The following is a 23,226-nucleotide window of genomic DNA, read 5'->3' as shown; positions in this document are numbered from 1 at the left end:
ATGATCAGATTATTTCATACCTGGTCTAAATCTGCAGCAAACACTTAAACTTCAGACATTCATTCCATTCTCCTCCTTCAAAAATACACTTCCAACATTAATCTGTGATCATTGCAGATGTTTGTAACTCTTCCGGACCAGCGCTATCATCTGGATCTGGTTTGTTGTGGTTCCAAAGAACCAGAACCAAGCAAGGTGAGGCAGCGTTCAGTTATTCTGCTCCTCACCGGTGGAACAAACTTCCTGTAGACCTGAGGTCTGCTCCAACTGTAGATCCTTTAAATCAGGGCTAAAAACATTAGTTTACTGAAGCATACTCTTAAATTAAATACTTAGCTACTTGCTGTACTCTACTGCCCTTACTTTTAACAACTTGTGCTATTTATTATTTTACCTCTTTTCTTATAATTGTATTTGTTATTTACTGTTTAATTGTGTCTTGCCGCTTTTAATGTTGATGTAAAGCACTTTGAATTACCTTATGTTGAATTGTGCTATACAAATAAACTTGCCTCGCCTTAAATTAAATGCTTACCTGTTTTACATTACTGCCCTTACTTTTTCTTACTTGTGCTTTTTATTATTTTACCTCTTTTCTTGTCATTATATTTCTTTGTATTTGTTATTTACTGTTTAATTGTGTCTTGCTGCTTTTAATGTTGATGTAAAGCACTTTGAATTACCTTGTGTTGAATTGTGCTATACAAATAAACTTGCCTCGCCTTGCCTTACCACTTTTTACTCATATTTTTTTATGTGTTGTGTGTTTATATATCGTGTTTGATTGTTTGTTTCACTGTGATTGTATGTGTTTGACTCTTTGTGCCGCCTCATGCCCAACTAAAATTAAATATGAATGAATGAATGAATGAATGAATGAATGAATGAATGAATGAATGATTTTTTATTTCGAACATGTATATAAAATGAAACTAAAAATAATAATAAAAAGATAAACATTTACATCTTCATATAAACATATGTTCGAAAAAAAGGAGTAGGAAGAAGTGTACACTTTTTCCTAGTTCCTACCCCTTTATAACACTATGGATTTACATTATTGCTATTACAGTATTATATCTACACAATATCCATATAAATATAATCTATATAAATACTCTGTAAACATGCCTATTATTACATAATTATCCATATAAGTATATAGACAATATAAATATTACATAAATATTATATCAATATCTAGACAATACAACTATTATATACATCTATATAAATATACACTATATAAACTACATAAATATCTCTATAATATGTGCTACATACCCAATAAATATATAACATACATTACATAATTTCAACTAGGTATCCTTCTCAACAGATAATATATACTACATATAAATAAATAAATAAGCACTTTAGAATTGTACATTGCAGAGAGACACTGGTAAAGGAACCTGTCGTGAATGAGAACCCTTTTTAAGTTCCCTTTTCTCTTAATTTTATTTAAAACACTAGAATTTGCATCCTAAGGCATATAGTTTAGAAATACACTTGGAAAATATTGATAAAATCAGCTTTTATTTCGCGGCCCCTGGTCGCCTGTGTGGCGCTACAGTGCAGCATTTCAGAAATATCCACCAGCGAAGAAACTTCTGCGCATGACGTTTGACGCAGCCCCGCCCTCCAGTTCAGTGCCCGCGTTGTCGTCATAGATTGTATATTTACAATGATGCATCACTCCACCGCAAACGTACTACTTAACAAAATTATCCAAAATTACGCGCCGAATAATATAAAAAGCAATATCCAACATAAATAAAATTCTAAAATGCTTTAGGGTACTTAAATATTGTTAATTTTATTGTTATTATTACAAATAATGGCTTTGTTGAGCATTATCAACATGAGTTTTTCTGTATTGAGATCTTGAGTCAGAGTGGGAAGTCTTTTTGTTTTTCTTCTCTCTTCGTTCCCATGTGAATAATGTTTCTAGTGCAGGAATCCATGAAACTTCAGGGCAGTTAAACATCTATTTTCACACACACACACACACATGTATATATTTATTAACAGCTACTAGTTAGGGTTTAAAACTACGCATGCGGGGCTGCAGACATGGCGGGAGTTATCCGGAGGCTCGACGAGACTGTTGTGAACCGGATCGCTGCAGGAGAAGTTATCCAGCGTCCTGCCAACGCTGTCAAAGAAATGATTGAAAACTGGTACCTGACACCCCACAAGACACACCTAATGCATGCAATCTGGGTTAATACTGGTGGCTTAAGGGGCGGCTTCAATAACCAGGAGGCAGATAGTAAAGTTAGGGAGATTTAGGGGGAGCGACAATTGTTTTACATCCTTTAAGGCTGATTTATGGTTCCGCGTTACACCGACGCAGAGCTTACGGCGTAGTGTACGCGGCGACGCACACCGGCTACGCCGTAGCCTACGGCGTAGGCTACGGCGTATGCTCTGCGTCGATTTAACGCGGAACTATAATTCAGGCTTCACACGTGCTGCTACTAATGAGTGCATCATTTATTTTGATTTTTTATGCTCCAGTCTGGATGCAAAGTCCACCAACATCCAGGTGACAGCCAAAGAAGGCGGACTGAAGCTCCTGCAGATCCAGGACAACGGCACCGGAATCAGGGTAAGAGCTGCAAAACAAAACTGATTTACAGTGGGGGTTTTGTAGGCATGATACCAGATACATGATTTGGCGTATTTTAAAGGAGCTGTATGTAAGAGCAATAATAAAACGAATCATAAAATGACCCTGATATGTCAACAGACATTTAAAAATCCTGTTCATTTCAAATACTTATGTCACTGACAACAGCACTCAAGCCAGGATATTCCAGTTTAAAAAGAGGAGTTGCAGCCCTCAACTGATGTTTATGTTGTCATTTTTTGTTTTGGCCTGAAGCTCCACCCTCCACCTATCTCCCAATCACCAAGTCAGTATTGTTTCTGAAGCTCCACCCTCCACCTTACTCCCAATCACCAAGTCAGTATTGTTTCTGAAGCTCCACCCTCCACCTTACTCCCAATCACCAAGTCAGTATTGTTTCTGAAGCTCCACCCTCCACCTATCTCCCAATCATCAAGTCAGTATTGTTTCTGAAGCTCCACCCTCCACCTATCTCCCAATCATCAAGTCAGTATTGTTTCTGAAGCTCCACCATCCACCTATCTCCCAATCACCAAGTCAGTATTGTTTCTGAAGCTCCACCCTCCACCTATCTCCCAATCACCAAGTCAGTATTGTTTCGGCATCCGGGTTGCCAGCTCGGCTCTAATTATCGCAGCCATGGCAGCCTACGTTCCTGCTGCATTCTGCAGCCGACCTGGCAACCTGTGGTCGGGGGGAGGAGGGGGAGGGTACACGCCGCTCAACAATATTTTGAAAGTGACTGCAGTACCAGTTTTGGCCATTTCTTACAGACGGCTCCTTTAATATATATATTTTATATATATATATATATATATATATATATATATATATATATATATATATATATATATATATATATATATTTTTTAGTATAGTTTATTTTGTTTTTTCGTCATTTACATTTTAAGATGTTTGCATATACACACTGTATATGTATACACACAGGTGTGTGTATATATATATATATATATGTATATGTACACATTTCCTTTTTTTTTAACCAAAAAGGTATAGGCTGAAGCCTCATGGCTTATTTTGCCTATCCTTTTCAACAAAAGGCAGACTACAGAAAAAAAAAGATACTAATAAGAAGAAAATGAAACAAACGAACAAAACAAAGAAAATGAACAAAGAAGAGAAGAAAATAAATGTGGTCACTCACGACTGAGGACAGCTGCAGGAGGAAAGTTGCATAATTTAGACAGTTTAATATGAAGATAATTTATATTAGTGTTCTATATTTATCTATTATTTTAGATTTATAATTTTTTTTTAATTTGTAAATTGAGCTACTTTTTTTTAGTTCCTCATCATAGTTTCATCCCTTCGACACCGATACACCTTGGAATTTTTGTTTGTTCTTGGCCATTTCTGCTCAAAAATGCCATAGCCCCTTAGGTTGTGCCTGCTTTCCCTCACCAGTTAGTTAGTTAGTTAGTTAGTTCATATTTACCTGGAACAACTCCAGGATACAGTGTAGGAGCATCTGGTTGTGTGCCTTGTACATTGTTATTGTCTTGAATTTGATTAAATCGTATAATTTTATGGTTTTATGTTTATTTTTATTATATATATATATATATATATATATATATATATATATGTATATGTATATATATGTATATGTATATATATAAATACAGACACATACATGTACAAACACGACTATGATAGAGAAGCAGAAGCACATTGTGTAAAACTCAGCTATTTTAATAATATAAAGAAACAATAATAAACATATCCATATATATCTGGCATTCGCCTATAACTTGCTATAACTATAACCTATAACTATTAACCTATAACCTATAACTATTTGCAACGTGGAACCAGAAACCATAACTCATTTATTCTACCACTGTGCTCAGTCTCTCAATTTCTGGTCTATATTTGAACAATATATAGTGTCTAAAATCAAGATAAACATCTCACTTGACTGTAGGAGTGTGATATTTTATTTTGTCCAAGAAGAAAATTAAATCACTTTTATTATAAACCTGTTCATTCTGTATGGCAAATTTCACATACACAAATGTAAATACTCCAAAACTCCACCCCACTTTAAAGGAGCTTGAGGCCGGATTGTGGCAAGATTTATGAAAAAAATCTGTATACATTTTAAGTTTTCTAGTAATAATGTCAGATGAAGCGTTCCAAACCCAAAAGAATGAGCCCTCTAGCGCAGTGGTTCTCAATCCTGGTCCTCGAGTACCACTGTCCTGCATGTTTTAGATGCTACCCTGCTTCAGCACACCGTGATACAAGTACCTGTGTCATCAACAGAACTGTGCAGACCTTGGTGACAAGCTAATTAGGACCTTTAATTAGAATCAGGTGTGTTGGTGCAGGGAAACATCTAAAACATGCAGGACAGTGGTACTCGAGGACCAGGATTGAGAAGCACTGCTCTAGTGTATCTCTCCTTTGCCTTGAACAGGCTGTGTGCTGCAAAATGTGCTGCAATTCGGTCCCGAATTTCCCGCGCTGTCCTGCGGATGTGACGTCACATGACGCTGCATGTGCGTTCTCCCCGTTCTCCCGTGCCGGCTTCGCTGTTGACTGCAGTACCCCCAACGGCCGTCGTGGTGAAGGGTGGCGCTAGAGAGTCTCATTTCTTAAAAGGAGCCTCAAGCTCCTTTAAAGCTTTCTCACTTGAATTTAAAGAGTACATTAAATCCCTTAAACTAATTGACACCAAACAAAGTATAACATCCACCGATATATACGAGAAGTTTTTTTAAAAGATGAATACTGTTTACATTTTACTTATTTATTTTTTCATTCACTTTTTTAATATTTTATTCATTCACTCGTTTATGTGTCATTCTCCCTACTCCTGTAAATTTCACTTGAATTTTATATTTATTTTTTTGTTACATATATATTGGAGCACTTGTCTGATGTTCTTTGTATATAAGAACAACTCAATAAAAAACAAGCAGTAATGCATATTCATAACAGTTTGTGATGCATTTACATAAAGAATAGAAACAAATGCACTGGTAAAAAAAACATAAAACAATGTGCATGTCTGACTTAATGTGAATAAAATAGATCATAACTCTTGTAACGATGAAACTCTGTGTTTACTTAGATGTTGCAAGTAAAAAGTGCAATTTCTGACTTTCAAGTCCTATACGCATGAGTGTCAACTTTAATTACAGTTGAATGACACTTCTAACTTTCTTTAGACTTTTTTTCACAACTGCCTTTCGTTCTGATCTTAGAGGGAAGATATGGAAATAGTTTGTGAAAGGTTTACCACCAGCAAACTGCAGACCTTTGAGGATCTTTCAAGCATTGCAACCTATGGATTCAGAGGAGAGGTGAGGAGTGCTTCACACTTTTGGTTGTGGAGTAGTGTCAGCCTTGTGTTGCACCGTGATCCTGCATCCCATCTGTTGTCTGTCTTCTGCAGGCCCTTGCCAGCATAAGCCATGTGGCACATGTTACCATAACAACCAAGACAGCTGATGCCAAGTGTGCTTATAGGTAAATCTGCTTCATGGCCTCGCTGAAGATCACAAGCACACGTTAATAAATGCACAGATACCAGGATGTGCTGTCCGTTAACTGTATGATCTCCTGCTGTTGTTCTGCAGAGCCAGTTACAGCGACGGCAAACTGAAAGGCCCCCCCAAACCATGCGCTGGAAACCAGGGGACGCAGATCCTGGTGAGTTCCTGGAGCACCTCAGATAAACCACAATGAAGTTCATGGATGCAGAAAACTAGGGCTGGGCGATATATCGAGATTTTAATATATATCAATATATTTTCAAACGCGATATGGTACGAGACAATATCGTTTATATCGATAAAAAACAAATTGACTTGAATGTTTTATTTGAGATTTGCACAAATGTTTTGTTATTTGCACAACCTCAGTGGAAAAGTCAGTGGAAAAGTCTGCCTGTTACTGTCTACATTGTATTAATTGCACAGTGTATTTTAATGTAATTGTTATGCAGGAAAGGGATATTTGTTTTATTTTATTCAAGAAGCATTTTTATTCTATATATGCAGGCAGTTTATTTTTATTTCATTTGTTTTATACATTTTGATATTGTGCAGACCTCTGTTAATGAAGGTACCTGTGTGACATTTGGCACGAGTTATTGTATTAAAACTGACTGTTTTTTTAAGGGTTTGCCTCAGAAAAAAATTAAGCTAACAGAGATGCTATGATATAATGCTTTGGGGGAAACCCCAATTATGTCACAGAACAAATATCGATATATATTGAGTATCGCCATTCAGCTAGAAAATATCGAGATATGACTTTTGGTCCATATCGCCCAGTCCTACAGAAAACCCATTTATGTTTTTACCTGCAGGTGGAAGACCTTTTCTACAACGTGTCCACCAGGAGGAAAGCTCTGAAGAGCCCCAGCGATGAGTACTCCAGGATCGTAGAAGTGGTCAGCAGGTCCGTGTTTTACACGTCCTCACTTTTATCAGCTCTTTCTGCATAACAATAATGCTGTGTGTCTTTTACAGGTATGCCATACACAACTCAGGAAAAGGTTTTTCTGTTAAAAAGGTGAGACTTTCTGTTCTGAAAGAGGAAGCTCGTCGTGAGTCTGTTTTAGTTCCCTTTGTTAAGATTTCTCCTTCTGTCTGCAGCAAGGAGAGACGGTGGCAGACGTGAGGACGCTGGCCAACGCGTCCGTCGTGGACAACATCCGTAGCATCTTCGGCAACGCAGTCAGCAGGTATTCCCGGATGAGACGCCCTCACGAGCTGCTGTCACGTGACGTGCCCAGTACTCCAGTTATAAAAAAAAAAATCAGGGGGGATGGTGGATTTTATCATATGGGGACAGATAATTTGTGCTGATTACAAATAATATAATATATTACAAATAATAGCACTGACCAAAACACCTGCAGAAATACTGCAGGAATGACATAGCAGCAGTTAAATGCAGCCTTCTGTCAGCTTTAAATATCCACTGGGCTTACATCAAATACATCAAAACACAACAATAAAAAACAGTTTTCTGAACTTATCAATATGACTCTGTCCTTCACAGGATAAGTAAAATGGATCACTGCAAAAATTCAAAATCTTAACAAGAACAAAAAACAACAATTTTCACCTGTTTCAAGTAGATTTTCACTTGAAATAAGTAGAAAAATCTGCCAGTGGAACAATATTTTTTTTCTTGTAATAAGAAGATAAATCTTGTCCCCCAGGTAGATTTTTCTACTTATTTCAAGTGAAAATCTACTTGAAACAGGAGAAAATTGTCAAATAATTGTTCTGGGGATGACTCTAAATGTTGAAATAGCAGTAAAACCACATTCATTGATGAAATGACATAAGGGATGGAAAGGGGGGATGGCAGTTTTACAGGGGGATGATTTTGACCGTTTTCATTTCAGGGGGGATGCCCCCCCCCCTCATTCCTGAGTACTGTAAGTGACCGGATCTGTGGTTTGTTCCCAGGGAGCTGATCGAAGTCGGCTGCGAAGATCAGAAGCTGGCGTTTAAGATGAAAGGCTACGTCTCCAACGCAAACTACTCCATGAAGAAATGCATCCTGGTCCTCTTCATTAACCGTACGTGGAGAGGATGGTTTGATCCCGTCAGATTAGTGTTCGGTGGGGGATAGGGCTGGGCGATATGGACCAAAAGTCATATCTCGATATTTTCTAGCTGAATGGATATATCTATATATATATGGATATATATCGATATTTTTTCTGTGCCATAATTGGGGTTTCCCCCAAAGCATTATAGCATAGCATCTCTGTTAGCTTCATTTTTTCTGAGGCAAACCTTTAAAAAAAACAGTCAGTTTTAATACAAAGCCTCGTGCCAAATGTCACACAGGTTCCTTTATTAACAGAGGTCTGCACAATATCAACATGTATAAAACAAATGAAATAAAAATAAACTGCCTGCATATATAGAATAAAAATGCTTCTTGAATAAAATAAAACAAATATCCCTTTCCTGCATAACAATTAAATTAAAATACACTGTGCAATTAATACAATGTAGACAGTAACAGGCAGACTTTTCCACTGAGGTTGACAGTTGTGCAAATAACAAAACATTTGTGCAAATCTCAAATAAAACATTCAAGTCAATTTGTCACAAAATAAGCTATATCAAAATCATATTTTTTTTTTTTTTTTTTTTTTTTTTTTTTTTTTAAATCGATATAAACGATATTGTCTCGTACCATATCGTGTTTGAAAATATATCGATATATATTAAAATCTCGATAAATCGCCCAGCCCAAGTTGGGGATCAGTGGGTCATCTGTGGTGTCGTTGCAGACCGCCTGGTGGAATCGAGTGCTTTGAAGAAAGCGGTTGAGACGGTTTACGCTGCATACCTCCCCAAGAACACACATCCGTTCCTGTACCTCAGGTACGTCTCCGGGGGTTCGGCTGCTTTCCTCGCTAGATTCAGTCAGACCGAGGTTCCTCTCATGGTTCTGCTGCTTCTCGTTGCCACAGCTTGGAAATCTCACCTCAGAATGTGGACGTGAATGTTCACCCCACGAAACACGAAGTGCACTTCCTGCATGAGGACAGCGTCATCGAGAGCGTTCAGAAACACGTTGAGAGTAAACTCCTGGGCTCCAACTCTTCACGCACGTATTTCACTCAGGTAGGATGTGACTGCTTCACTCTCCTCACAAACGGCTGCCGTCGGCGGCAGGAGGAGGTGTTTTAACTACACTGAACGTCACTTTTACAAAGTCTGTCTTTTTACTAGGGCTGGGGATCGATTCAAATGTCAAGAATTGATTTGATTCCGATTCTTAAGATTCAGAATCGATTATCAAGATTCGATTCCGATATTGATTTGGGTTAGTGTTATTAAAACTGTTTTTTGAGCTGTTGCATGAATTATATGACTGTAGTTATGCAACATGTTAATACTAGTATTATATTGAGATTAAACAGCAAGTATTGCAGCTAATGATGCTGTAAGGACCAATCACCTCCCAGAATGCTGATAGAACTGCTTTCAGAAACATCATGTGGGTCAGAATTATCAAACAGATCCAGGGAGGAAACAGAGGACGAAAGAAATCTGTTTTATTTTTTCCCACATTCCGTTTTTATTTGTTCCATTTTTGGTCTATTTTGGTTTTTAATTTTTGAGCATTTGGTTTTTAGCATTTTTTGCAAATGTAACCCCAAGACAGTATATAAAGTAATGAAATATAGACAATTTATGCAATTATAACCTAACACTTTAATGTTTTCATACCTTTAAACATATTTAAAGGCAAAAACATGGCACCAGTTATTCTCGGGTCCAACAAAACATTCCTTTTTTGGGGATAAACAAAAAAATAATCAAAAGTTGTAATGTAATGATGATGAAAAAAAAAAATACATAAATAAATAAAAGAAGGAAAAAATAAATAAATAAAAAAAATCGATTTTTAGGAATTAATATGAGAATCGATTTAGAATTGGGAAATCTATTTTTTTTCAACACAGGCCTACTTTTTACAGCTGTTTTCTGTGTCCAGACTTTGCTGCCGGGTCTGTCGGTGTCCGGTGGCCCGGAGGTGAAGGCCTCCAGCTCCGCGGCAGAGTCCACCGAGCGGGTCTACGCGCACCAGATGGTGAGGACCGACTGTCGCGCCCAGAAGCTGGACGCCTTCCTCCAGCCCAGAGAGAAGCCGACGTCGGACCCCGAGCCATCTGGTCCCAGCAGCGAGGAGGCGGCACCCAAAACCCTGGAGCTGGAGGACGTGGATGATGCAGAGATGCTGGAGATCTTGGATACAGAGGAAGTGCAGGGGCCCAGAGACGGCGAGGACGGCAGTGGAGCTGCGCAGGATGTTCAAAGGTGATTCAGCTGGGTTTGTTTTTAATTCGTTTGATGGAAACACAAAAAAAGTTGTCAAATTCCTCAAATATCCCCAAATCTTTCTCTAAATATGACTAAGCATAAAAGAGAAAAGGTTCAGTAAATGAATAATGATGCACATGAATCACATGACCTGTGAGTTGAATCTTTATTTCGGCTTGTACACACTTTTTACAAAATAAGATGAAAAGGTAATAAAAAAAACATTTCCTTTGCCGAAAAGGTGTAGCTGAAGCCGTAGCTTATAGTGCCTACCCTTTTTTTCTTATGATCAGCTTAAATGTAAGACATCAGCATTACTCCGTTGGAACAAACAATACATAAAAAGACAAAAATTATTAAGACAAAACACAAGATTGACGTTTCACATTCTATACTCTATATTCATAGTCTTTTATATTTATTTACAGTCTTTTCTTTAAACATTTCCTTAAACTTGAAGATAGAACTACACATTTTTAGGTTGTTATTACAACTATTCCAAATTTCTCTAGCCTTAATTGATGTACATCTCTTTTTAATATTAGTTCTTGCTGTCGTCATCTCAAACATGAGTAAAAATGACTAAGCATAAAAGAGAAAAGGTTCAGTAAATGAATAATGATGCACATGAATCACATGAAACAGTTACTGGAGCTGGTACTTTCTGATCTCTCACATTTCTTGTCCGCAAGACTGATTTCTGACTCACTTCCATGGGATCCAGGCTCTGCTGCGCTGAAACACTTAGTCAGCCGGGAGTAATCCTGCCTGCAGGGCAGATCGGGGCAGGTGTTGATGTGTAGCTGCTCCTGGAGCGTGAACAAGCCTGAACATTGACCTGCAGCTACAGAACAAGAGAGACGAACACGTGTCATTCATCACTCACAACACCATCATCATTGATCCAGTCATTAGTAGATAACACTTAATCTGCTACTTATACTCGATGAAACTGCAACAATCATGCAGTTGGTGAGTTAGAACAGTGTCTCCCAACCTGGGGTCCGGGCCCCCCCTGGGGGGGCGCCAGAGATCTGTGGGGGGGCGCGAAACTTTGTCTGCTTTGAAATTATGCAGTTGTAAAAATGATATTTGCGAATGAGTCATTCATAAGACATTGTTAGGAATAATTTATGAATGTCTTGAATATTTTTTGTGTTTTTTATACACTGGTGACAAACACAGGAAATGATTTCATTCCTTATTATTATATCATTACTCAACATTTAATCTAGTCCGGCAGGTTGTTAAAGGAAAAATGTAAAAAAAATGTTGGTCTCATATTAAAAGAGACATTTTTCAGAAATATTTTTATGTCCTTTTATGCGTATTTTATACATTGGTGACATTGGAGAAAAACAAAGTCATATGTATACAGAGTAAACCAAAGAGAAATGTATCAAAAAAACATAATTAATGTTCATTTTTCCAATTAAAGACTATTTTGGTGCTAGTACGTAGGTTGGGGGGCCCGGCTGGTCTTAGACACAAGTAGGGGGGGAAACAAGGAAAAAAGGTTGGGAACCACTGAGTTAGAAGAGCTTCATGTGTTGAGGGAAGATAATTGACGGCGGGTATCTTCTGCCTCCAAGTGGCCGACAGCTGTTAAACATGCCGTCCTCACTAACCATGATCCTTTTGTCTTTAGACGAGGAATGTGAGATGTTTCTGTACGCGGGAGGTGCAACAGCTGTGTGTGTTCCTCCGGAACAGGAAGCGGCCGAGGAAAGACGAGCAGCAGCAGCAGCAGCAGCAGGAGGAGCAGGAGGAGGAGGGAGGAGAGAACCTGACGGCTGCAGCGACGCCCAAGCGGCGAACCATCAAACTGACCAGCGTGAAGGAGCTGAGAGACGAGATCAGCGACAACTCGCACAAAGGTACGGCCTGATGAGGCACATGTGTGAACCCGGCCTAGTTTATTTGTTTATTTAATTGGATCCCCATTAGCTGCCACCAGAGTGGCAGCTACTCTTCCTGGGGTCCACACACAACAAAACATCACATAAGACACAATAAATCAACAAAACGTAAACACAATAAGACATCAACAAAACATCACATGAGACACAATAGATATGATGTCTGACAAAACATGAAAACAAGTAAAGCAAACGTACAAAAACAATGCAAAACATAAAAACAAACGTTATAGGCTTCAAATTAAAACAAACTAAAGTACACTCAAACCAACCATCACAATACATTAAACTATATCCCATCTAATTCCCTCAGATTTAGATACCATTGGGATTCAAATGAATGTGTTTTTTAAAACTTGCCTTAGTCGGTGCTTCAATAATTGTATTTGGCAACTTGTTCCACACGGAAAGAGCACGATATATTATCAGAGGTGTCAAGTAACGAAGTACAAATACTTCATTACCTTACTTAAGTAGAAATTTTGGTTATCTATACTTCACTGGAGTAATTATTTTTCAGACGACTTTTTACTTTTACTCCTTACATTTTCACGCAATTATCTGTACTTTTTACTCCTTACATTTTAAAAACAGCCTTGTTACTCTATTTCATATCGGCCTTTAAAAAAAAACTATCCAGTTAAATTGCTCCATCCGGATAGAGTGAATTTGGTTGTGGTTGTTTCAGATGTTCTTGTCCAGTTTTGTTCTTACATCCGTTCCCTCAGATTCCTGCAACTAAACTTGGATGTACATTCCAATAAAGGTTAGGATAAATGATAACATGAACATGAAGTTTGACTTTTTGCACCATTACAATACTTATAGGCAACTAGTCATCATATCTCCTGCTCTCTGAAACACATGTTAATGCTCAATAGTACACATATATGGTTCTTTAATATATTTGCATTATACTAAGATGCATTCATTTTCAATGGCTTTTGTCCTTAATGGCTTTTTTCCCCCTTACATTACTTTTACTTTTATATTTTAAGTAGTTTTGAAACCAGTACTTTTATACTTTTACTTGAGTAAAAAACTTGAGTTGATACTTCAACTTCTACAGGAGTATTTTTAAACTCTAGTATCTATACTTCTACCTGAGTAATGAATGTGAATACTTTTGACACCTCTGTATATTATGGACTTCCGGTCTGCATCTGTTCTGGGTTTTGGTTTCACTAAAGAACCTCTAGTAGCCTGTCTGGTATTGTAAATGTGCTGATCTCTTACATAATGTAATTGTGAATACAGATGGTTTGGTTGTTTGCTGTAGAAGATGTTTCTGAAAAAACCCATTAAGTTACAAGCCAACCTCTCCTGGACTCTGAGCCATGAGAGACTGGCATGCAAACTTTCAGTACTCTGTCTCACACCTGATGGACAGCACACTGCGAGCCTTGCAGCTTTTATTCTGAGCAATTTGAAGCTTAGAGAGGTATTTTTTGGCTGCACCCAGCCACATTGGTGAGCAGTAATCAAGGTGAGATGACACTAGTGCTTGGATCACCAGCACTGTAGCGGCAGGAGTAGTTGGTAGTAGTTCAAGGCTTTAGGATCATTTCCGTCCCAGCTACAGCAGCAGAACCTGTGCAGACGCGTCTCCCTCCGTCTTTAACGTTGTCCTGATTTGACCCACTGTTCCGGGGCTCATTTCCATTACCTGTATTACACAACCTCTTCTGCTGTCACGTCACGCTCCCGTAACAACGGAGGATTTAGTTTCCATGCCGGCGTAATGCCAAGAAAAACAAACAACAAACGTGTTCAGAACTCCTGGAGTAGTGAGCTGAACTTTCAAATGCAGGAATCTCCCACTGTCATGTGCCAAGCTGCTTAATGCTATACTGCCCCCTGTGGAAACAAGAGAAAAGGCAGTCTTGACCCCTATTTAGTTAAAAGGGACCTATTATGGCATCTAATACCTATTTTAAACAGGCCTTGAATGTCTTAAAAACAAGCTTTTGCTAAATAAATTAGAAATTCAGCCTCTGAGCCATGTCTTTAGCATCCCATTCTCTAACCTCATTATCTATGCGGGATTCTGAGTGGGCGGGGATCAGAGATGTCAAAAGTATTCACATTCATTACTCAGGTAGAAGTATAGATACTAGAGTTTAAAAATACTCCTGAAGAAGTTAAAGTATCAACTCAAGTTTTTACTCAAGTAAAAGTATAAAAGTACTGGTTTCAAAACTACTTAAAGTATAAAAGTAAAAGTAATGTAAGGGGAAAAAGCCATTAAGGACAAAAGCCATTGAAAATGAATGCATCTTAGTATAATGCAAATATATTAAAGAACCATATATGTGTACTATTGAGCATTAACATGTGTTTCAGAGAGCAGGAGATAAGATGACTAGTTGCCTATAAGTATTGTAATGGTGCAAAAAGTCAAACTTCAGAGGCATGTTATCATTTATCCTAACCTTTATTGGAATGTACATCCAAGTTTAGTTGCAGGAATCTGAGGGAACGGATGTAAGAACAAAACTGGACAAGAACATCTGAAACAACCACAACCAAATTCACTCTATCCGGATGGAGCAATTTAACTGGATAGTTTTTATTTAAAGGCCGAAATGAAATAGAGTAACGAGGCTGTTTTTAAAATGTAAGGAGTAAAAAGTACAGATAATTGTGTGAAAATGTAAGGAGTAAAAGTAAAAAGTCGTCTGAAAAATAATTACTCCAGCGAAGTATAGATAACCAAAATTTCTACTTAAGTAAGGTAACGAAGTATTTGTACTTCGTTACTTGACACCTCTGGATATCTTCAGTAAAGATCAGCGACAACGCCACAGTCCGGTTTATGAGTCGTTTTCTGGGGATTCTCGATTGTTTGGGCCAGCTGGAGAACCCCTTTGGCACAAGAGGGAGGCCAGCAAACCCACCGTCTTTTATTGGTGCACGTTCCCTCCAGGTCTACAGGAAATGCTGCAGAACCACTCGTTCGTGGGCTGCGTTAATCCCCAGTGGACTTTGATCCAACACCACACCAAACTGTACCTGCTCAACGCCACCAAGCTCAGGTCCGACCCGCCGCACACACACTGTCCCGCTCTGGCCTGCCAGCTCGCCCCTCATCACGCTCTGTATCTCTGATCTCTGATCCAGCCAGGACCTTTTCTACCAAATACTCGTGTACGACTTCGGGAACTTCGGCGTGCTCCGTCTGTCGGTGAGTAGGACGTACTTTGCTGATTCGTTAGAGTGTAATGTGCAGGATTTAATGACGGATTATGTGCGTTCAGACGCCGGCGCCTCTGTATGACCTGGCCATGTTGGCGTTGGATTCTGAGGAGAGCGGCTGGACCGAGGAGGACGGTCCCAAGGAGGGTCTGGCTCAGTACATCGTGGACTTCCTGAAGAAGAAGGCTGAAATGATGGGGGATTACTTTTCCGTGGAAGTAGATCAGGTCATTTAAAACTAGCCGGCATTATTTGTTCAGCACAGTTAACCTTTTAGTCCATGGGCCAGAGCCCAAAATTCACTTGTCAGTACCACTCAAGGTGACCAAACTTGCTCATAATTTTTGAATATATCCATGTCTGTAGATGATATTTTGGTATGATAACCTTCCTGAGTGGCAGCTGTATCACATTTATCAGCTCATGAAGTTACCCACCCCCTTCAGAACATTACATTTTAGATACTGGTGCATATCCTGCTTTAGACTCATGTACAGGATATCTGTCAAGGTTTCACAATATTGTTTTGGTATAATTTTAAAGGGGACCTTTTTAAGCATTCATTCAAGCTAAGATGTGAATCTTTCTGACCAACATAGAGGTCACTGCAGCTCTTTAAACTATAAACAACATACATTTTTACACAATTTTCGCCTAAATGATATACCATCTTTTATCCCTGTGTCATCTAGGAACAACAGAGACACAAAATACAAAAACTGGAATACTCACAGGACCATAAGGATTCAGGAAATGTATAATATACCCCATACTATATCATTGTTACAGGTCATTGTGAGCCTTAAACTAGAAGAGCATCATTAGGCTCCTATGAAACTATAACAGCCAATAGGCTGATGTCACAAACTGGTCTTTATCATGCAAATACACGACATAACGATGAGATAAGAAACCAGCTTAGTTTTATAAACATTAGAGACACAATATACAAAAAAAAAATACAAAAACTGGAATACTCACAGGACCATAAGGATTCAGGAAATGTATAATATACCCAATTTAGAATCATCTATTAACCTGAAGGGGGTGGGTAACTTCATGAGCTGATAACTATGATCCAGCTGCCACTCAGGAAGGGTTATCTTAACAAAATATCATCTATAGACGTGGATCTTTTCAAAAATCATAAGTAAGTTTGTTCACCTTGAGTGGTGCTGATATCTGGTCTGGAACATGGACTATTTGACCTGACCGGTGTTTGCTGCAGGACGGGAATCTGACCGGCCTGCCGCTCCTCCTGGACAAATACACCCCCGTCATGGAGGGTCTGCCCATGTTCATCCTGCGGCTCGCCACCGAGGTGAGAACCCAGCGGCCTTCGGGGGATTTGTGGTCAGAGGTGTCAAGTAACGAAGTACAAATACTTTGTTACCTTACTTAAGTAGAAATTTTGGTTATCTATACTTCACTGGAGTAATTATTTTTCAGACGACTTTTTACTTTTACTCCTTACATTTTCACGCAATTATCTGTACTTTTTACTCCATACATTTTATAAACAGCCTCGTTACTCTATTTCATTTGGGCCTTTAAAAAAAAACTATCCAGTTAAATTGCTCCATCCGGATAGAGTGAATTTGGTTGTGGTTGTTTCAGATGTTCTTGTCCAGTTTTGTTCTTCCATCCGTTCCCTCAGATTCCTGCAACTAAACTTGGATGTACATTCCAATAAAGGTTAGGATAAATGATAACATGCCTCTGAAGTTTGACTTTTTGCACCATTACAATACTTATAGGCAACTAGTCATCATATCTCCTGCTCTCTGAAACACATGTGAATGCTCAATAGTACACATATATGGTTCTTTAATATATTTGCATTATACTAAGATACATTCATTTTCAATGGCTTTTGTCCTTAATGGCTTTTTTCCCCCTTACATTACTTTTACTTTTATACTTTAAGTAGTCTTGAAACCAGTACTTTTATACTTTTACTGGAATAAAAAACTTGAGTTGATACTTCAACTTCTACAGGAGTATTTTTAAACTCTAGTATCTTTACTTCTACCTGAGTAATGAATGTGAATACTTTTGACACCTCTGTTTGTGGTGAAACTCCGGAGTAACGATGCTTTTCCTGGTGTTTGCAGGTGAACTGGGACAACGAGAAGGATTGCTTCAGGGACTTCAGCCGGGAGTGCAGCGCCTTCTACTCCATCAGGAAGCAGCTCATCCTGGAGGCCGAGCCCGGGGAGGAACAGGTGAGGACCAGCTCTCCTTTCTAAAAACAACTGGGTCACTTACGAAACAAGCGACTGGAAAGAGTTGACTGGTGTGGTTTGTGCTGCTTCAGGGTGCCGAGGTGAATTCTTGGCGCTGGAAAGTCGAGCACGTCATTTTCAAAGCTCTTCGGACCCTCTACTCTCCTCCAAAGAGCTTCGGCGAGGACGGCTCCGTGCTGCAGATCGCAAACCTGCCGGATCTTTATAAAGTCTTTGAGCGGTGCTGAAAACAACCGTATATGCTTTTCTTTTTTAGTCTGATGCAACATTTGCTCTGTAAATAAAATCTTTCTATAAAACTAGATTGAAGTCATCTGTTTTGTGGAGAGAAAAGACGTTTTTGCTCGGTCACGTACAAAAGCTCCTCTGTTGTAGGAAAGCGTTTCTAAATGGCCTATTTAGAAACTGCCAGAGCTCCACATGGTTTTTTGTGAAAGTACGACTTTGGATTTGTGGCCAGGAAAAATGTAAGTGGGTCACGAGTCCCTTAACGACTCCGGAAATGTGCCAGCGCGTGAGCTCAGCTTTTACCTCAACATTTCCCCTGTGGGTTGGAGGCTTGGAGGGATCTAAACTTGAGTTTCACATACTTTGTATAAAAATATGTCAGCATCTGTATAAAACTAGAAAACAGGATTGTCAAGTTAATAAAAAAAAATAAAATCAAATGGCAGATGAATATGGAATAGGACGTACCTGGAGTTTCCAGGTTTTAAAAGGAGCATATTTTTCTTTTCAGCTAGAAGTCAAGATTATCCACACATAAATTCATATTACATTTATATTTTTGTCTTGATTTAATTTGGCCGGAAGATGGAGCAGTGATATGCAGAGCAAAGGCAGATGTACAGCTGACATAAGTTTCATTATCCTTTTTCCAACATTACTCTGTGATATTTGAATAAAAGTGTGGTTTTCTCACTTTTTTGTTGATGCCGTTTCATTCAGAACATCATAAAATAAAACTTTAATACAAAAGGTTTGCAAATTACACATTTATTTTCAAGAAATCTTTTAAATATTTGGAAAGAAAAAAAAAAGAAATCAAAGAAACCGCATCAGACACAGTTGTTTCTATATATGTTCATATAACGACTGCACCTACTTCTTTTTTTGTTTTTGTAGTTTTTTTTTTAATACATCATACTGTACCTGTTAAAACATTTCATTTAGCGGTGCAGACCCCCGAACTCCCAGTGTGAAAAGGCACTTCACTGTGTGAGGGGACGCTGGGAAGGTGCGGGCTCGGAGCAGCCGTAGGTGTTTAAAAGCATCAAAATACCCATTCATGCAAATTATCAAAAAAGGAGAAAAAAAAAAAGAAAAAGCCAAGCACCCAACTTCTGGATAACATGATGTAGTACAAATGTCTGAAAACTGAGTAGTGACTAGAGAAATGTCCTCAGATGCATCTCCCGGCAGCCTTTACATCTGTATTAGTTTTGTTTCTGAGGGATTCCTTGAAAAGCGCCGGCGGCCCGTCGGACAAAATTAATGTTTCCGGTTAAAAAAACAAAACAAAACAAACAAACGAAAAAACAAGCAAAAAAAAAAAATATGAAGAGACAGTTCAATTGTTGTCCCCGCTAAGTGTTTTTGGTTAGCTACAGATCTTAAAATGTTACAGCTGAAAACGGAAATGTGCTCCAGACGTAGCTCGGCAGAGGTAAGAGGTCGGAGGTGCGAGTTTAAGGGCGTCTGTGGTGATGCTGCCCGGCCTCACTGCTGGGAGAGGAGGGCGTTCCTGTTGGCCTTCATCTTCTCCAGCCGCTTCACGAGGTGGTTGTTGGTCATCTCCATCTCCTCATTCTTGTCCAGAGCTGTGCGAAGCTGCAGACGGGCAGAGGGAAGCGTCACACACTCATCCTGATGACACTTAACCCCTAAAAAGCAACTTCACCTGCATCCTTACCTCTCTTTGAAGTTTCCGTTTTTCTGCCTTGAGTTCATCTTCTATTTTCTCTGAGTTATCAGCTGCTGACTTGTAGCGGGACACTTGCCCTTCAAGTCTAGTAATCTGGACAACGGACACGGAGAGAGCAGCTTAACATCCCTCCCTGCTGCTTTTATCATTCAATGTCCACCAAAAACACTGAAACTCCACTTACGTTTTGTTCCATTGTACCCATTTCCTGTTCTGCCTTGGAAAGCTTGAACTTGTATTCACTTATCTGTCTGTTGGAATCTCCTACAGACAGAAACAGAACCACCATTATGAATCTGCAAAGCATCATTTAGTAATGAAGATAATTATGGAGGTGAAATGTACGTACTCTGCATCTCGATAAAGTGCAAGTCGGTACCGTTCTCCATCCTCTCCCCGTCGGGGTAAGCACTGTCCACCTTCGAGTGCTTCTGTCTCTCGTCTTCCAGCTGATTCTTCAGCTTCCTGATCTGAGCCAGCAGTTCTTCCTTCTCCTCCGCCAGCTTCAGTAGCCTGACGTCTACACAACAGGAAATGCGTTATCTCAGCTGGTCACAGGTGTAAAGGACCATATTGAGTCATAATTTGCTTAGTTGATATATTCTTTCTTTATGATAATATGGGATTTGTTTATGAGTATAATGTCAGTTGGTTATTCTTTGGGTGTGTCTTAAAATTGTGTCTTTCGTATATATTGTATTTAATATGATTTGTGTGTAAATTGACTGGAAATCCGCCCGCATTATTAAAAAGTTCCGGTGGGTGGCCCCGCGGCTTTGATCATCAGTTTGGCTTTCATGGCAGCCGGCGTACAACCTAAAACTTCCCTGGGCCTTTCATATAAGATTGAGTCTTCTTTGTAATCCGTGGCTCTGTCCCGGTCAGTCCATACATTCTTTATAATATTAATGGTGACGAACGGACAATAACCTATTCGTCTATTCGTATGAGAAGAAAGGAGTTCCTTTGTTTGCATTCCTTGGAGAGCGCAGCGAGGTACGATGTTTGTTTCTTTTCTTAACATTTAGATATAGTTGTGTATGTTTTTAGCATTCATGAGTTGTTTGTACGTGCGGTGGAAATTAGTTTTATGAATTGTTTGTATCCCTTTTTTTATATATATAGTTTTCACGGTGTCGTAAGGACTTATGAAAGAAAGTTGGATGCGACCTGAATAAAGAAACCTTACGCATCAGTCGAGACTCTATTGTCTTCAATCCAAGGTCTGCTACAACAGGTAATGCAGTAAAAAGCTGCAGGATTTCCTACGGCCTGACTCACCCAGCGGACCTTCCCCTGCAGCCTCCAGCACCTGAGCGGCCTCCTGGGAGACCAGAGTGATCCCTGAGGAGAGCGGCTCGTGGTTGACGTCTCCGTTTGGTGTGCCGTCTGGGATGATGACCATCCCATGTTTCTGTGGAGAAGCAGACGCCGGTGAGCCTTGCAGTGATTCAACATCACAACTGTACAATACCACAACATTTACACACGCCGTCAGAAGCTGTTGTGACAAGATTTATCAAATAATGAAGCAGAGTTATATAAGAGGCGAAACATGTCCACATACTCTCCTGTCAGCAGGATCTACTGAACCTTCTGACTCGTGTCAAGTGTTAAAACTGGTTAAGTGTTTTCATTAGAAACCGGTTTCAGTTTGCAGACACTGTGATGTAATGTGGACAAGCAAAAATGTAAACAACGATGCAGTGGGATGATCTCCTCTTCTGGGTCACTATGAACCCTGATCCACCAACGCCCAACTCCTCTGTGTCAGATTGTTATTTTTCTGAAGCCCTTGCATCATCTTTAAGAAGCAGCCCTTATCTGATATCTACAGGACTGTCTCAGAAAATTTGAATATTGTGATAAAGTTCTTTATTTTCTGTAATGCAATTAAAAAAACAAAAATGTCCTACATTCTGGATTCATTACAAATCAACTGAAATATTACAAGCCTTTTATTATTTTAATATTGCTGATTATGGCTTACATTTTAAGATTAAGATTCCCAGAATATTCTAATTTTTTGAGATAGGATATTTGAGTTTTCTTAAGCTGTAAGCAATGATCAGCAATATTAAAATAATAAAAGGCTGGCAATATTTCAGTTGATTTGTAATGAATCCAGAATGTATGACATTTTTGTTTTTGTAATTGCATTACAGAAAATCACAATATTCTAATTTTCTGAGACAGTCCTGTACATTTACTGTATACTGGTCAACCGCGGACGAAACACTGCAAGGTAGCTGAGCCTAATGATCTAGAAAAGGTTAGGTATCCAGAGATGAACGCTGGCGTTAATTTCAACGACGCCAGGTGAAATACAAGATGAAATACATCAACCTATTTCCATTAGCATTAAAATGCCTCCTCGTTCCACAGCATGTGCGTATTTATATTGTTGTACAGCTGCTTCAGTTAAAGTAATTGCCCCAGCGAAAGCCCGAGTCAACCTCATTATTCTTGGCGCCGTGAAGGACGCAGCCGAACATCAACATCCAAGCGGTTCCTTCTGAAGCATTCTTAAAGGCAAAGGTATCGACATATCTGAGAACTGAAGAGGAAAACGGGAGCCCTCCCACCTGTGTGAGCCATTACATGGACGATCTGCAGCACGTTGACTTTTATTACAGTTTAACTGCTTTAACTCGTGTGTGCGTGTCCGTGAACACGGACGGCTGCGTGACGTATAGGGAGGTGAAATGTGTGGAAATCCTTTCAGAAACACAGCTGGTGTGGATGTGTTTTGTTTCTGAGCGAGTGAGGCTGCAGCGCACGTTTCAAATGACAAAGAAGGGGATTAAAAATCTGCATGTAGGGGGCCGGCGACGGAGGTGACGGAGGCAATACCTCTGTGTGTGAACAGTTTCTGCCATAAAGGCTTATGGTACAATCCATGCTTCAGTTTCTGTCATTTTATCAACATTCTGACACGTTAATTAGCCGTTTAACTTGCTGATTCTTTACGTCGGGCCAGAATATTCAGGTTTTTTAATACCCGACATGTTTAAAACTAAAAATAATATTTTAGAGGATGAAGATTTTTTTTTCATTATGAACTTCGAGAAAAAAGAGAAAAAAAAAGTCGAGATTAATGTTGAAGTACAATTTCAAAAATAAAGTTGAAATGTCGAAATGTATTTCAACTTTATTCTCGAAATTTCGACTTTATTCACGAAATTTCGACTTTATTCTTGAAATTGTATTTCAAAATTAATCTCGACATTTCAACTTTTTTCTCGAAGTGCATAATGAAAAAAAAAATCTTCCTCCTCTAAAATATTATTTTTATTTTTCTCCTGCCTGGCCCTAATACTCTTCCGTACTCATCAGAGGTGACAGATGAAAAAATAAAAAACGAAATATTCTTGAAAAGAAATCAGCAAGTTAAATTGTAAAGCCATGGACGAAATGAACTTTATTAAATCACGTTAATTAGCCGTTTTATGTGTTAAGATGTTTCACGTCAGCG

At 39.0% G+C, this 23,226-nt stretch overlaps 2 protein-coding genes across 12 annotated transcripts in view; one reads left to right on the top strand and one right to left on the bottom strand.

Moving 5' to 3' along the window:
- Nucleotides 1-1,948: 1,948 nt before the first annotated feature.
- On the top strand, nucleotides 1,949-18,089 carry mlh1 (mutL homolog 1, colon cancer, nonpolyposis type 2 (E. coli)). Its single transcript, XM_061744610.1, has 19 exons — nucleotides 1,949-2,183; nucleotides 2,524-2,614; nucleotides 5,866-5,964; nucleotides 6,057-6,130; nucleotides 6,241-6,313; nucleotides 6,975-7,066; nucleotides 7,138-7,180; nucleotides 7,264-7,352; nucleotides 8,089-8,201; nucleotides 8,928-9,021; nucleotides 9,111-9,264; nucleotides 10,142-10,464; nucleotides 12,181-12,344; nucleotides 15,313-15,421; nucleotides 15,507-15,570; nucleotides 15,644-15,808; nucleotides 16,810-16,902; nucleotides 17,696-17,806; nucleotides 17,899-18,089. The coding sequence occupies exons 1-19, from the start codon at nucleotides 2,077-2,079 to the stop codon at nucleotides 18,052-18,054; spliced, it is 2,214 nt and encodes a 737-aa protein (XP_061600594.1). The 5' UTR covers nucleotides 1,949-2,076; the 3' UTR covers nucleotides 18,055-18,089.
- Nucleotides 18,090-18,807: 718 nt separating this feature from the next.
- Nucleotides 18,808-23,226, bottom strand: part of lrrfip2 (leucine rich repeat (in FLII) interacting protein 2) — a 34,060-nt gene continuing 29,641 nt past the window's right edge. For 10 of the 11 annotated variants that reach the window (XM_061745556.1, XM_061745558.1, XM_061745559.1 and 7 more), the window contains 5 exons: nucleotides 21,033-21,165; nucleotides 20,101-20,271; nucleotides 19,936-20,015; nucleotides 19,740-19,844; nucleotides 18,808-19,657 (listed from right to left, as the gene is read on the bottom strand). In XM_061745556.1, coding sequence (XP_061601540.1) covers nucleotides 19,547-19,657; nucleotides 19,740-19,844; nucleotides 19,936-20,015; nucleotides 20,101-20,271; nucleotides 21,033-21,165 — 600 coding nt within the window. In that variant the 3' untranslated portion in view covers nucleotides 18,808-19,546. Of the gene's footprint in view, nucleotides 19,658-19,739; nucleotides 19,845-19,935; nucleotides 20,016-20,100; nucleotides 20,310-20,988; nucleotides 21,166-23,226 lie in introns of those variants that run through there. The other variant, XM_061745562.1, reaches the window with a different exon arrangement.

This window comes from Cololabis saira, chromosome 17 (genome assembly GCF_033807715.1).
Source record: "Cololabis saira isolate AMF1-May2022 chromosome 17, fColSai1.1, whole genome shotgun sequence".
Classification (NCBI taxonomy): Eukaryota; Metazoa; Chordata; class Actinopteri; order Beloniformes; family Belonidae; genus Cololabis; species Cololabis saira.
The sequence above is the reverse complement of the archived record's forward strand: the minus strand, read 5'-3'. Positions and strand labels throughout refer to the sequence as shown.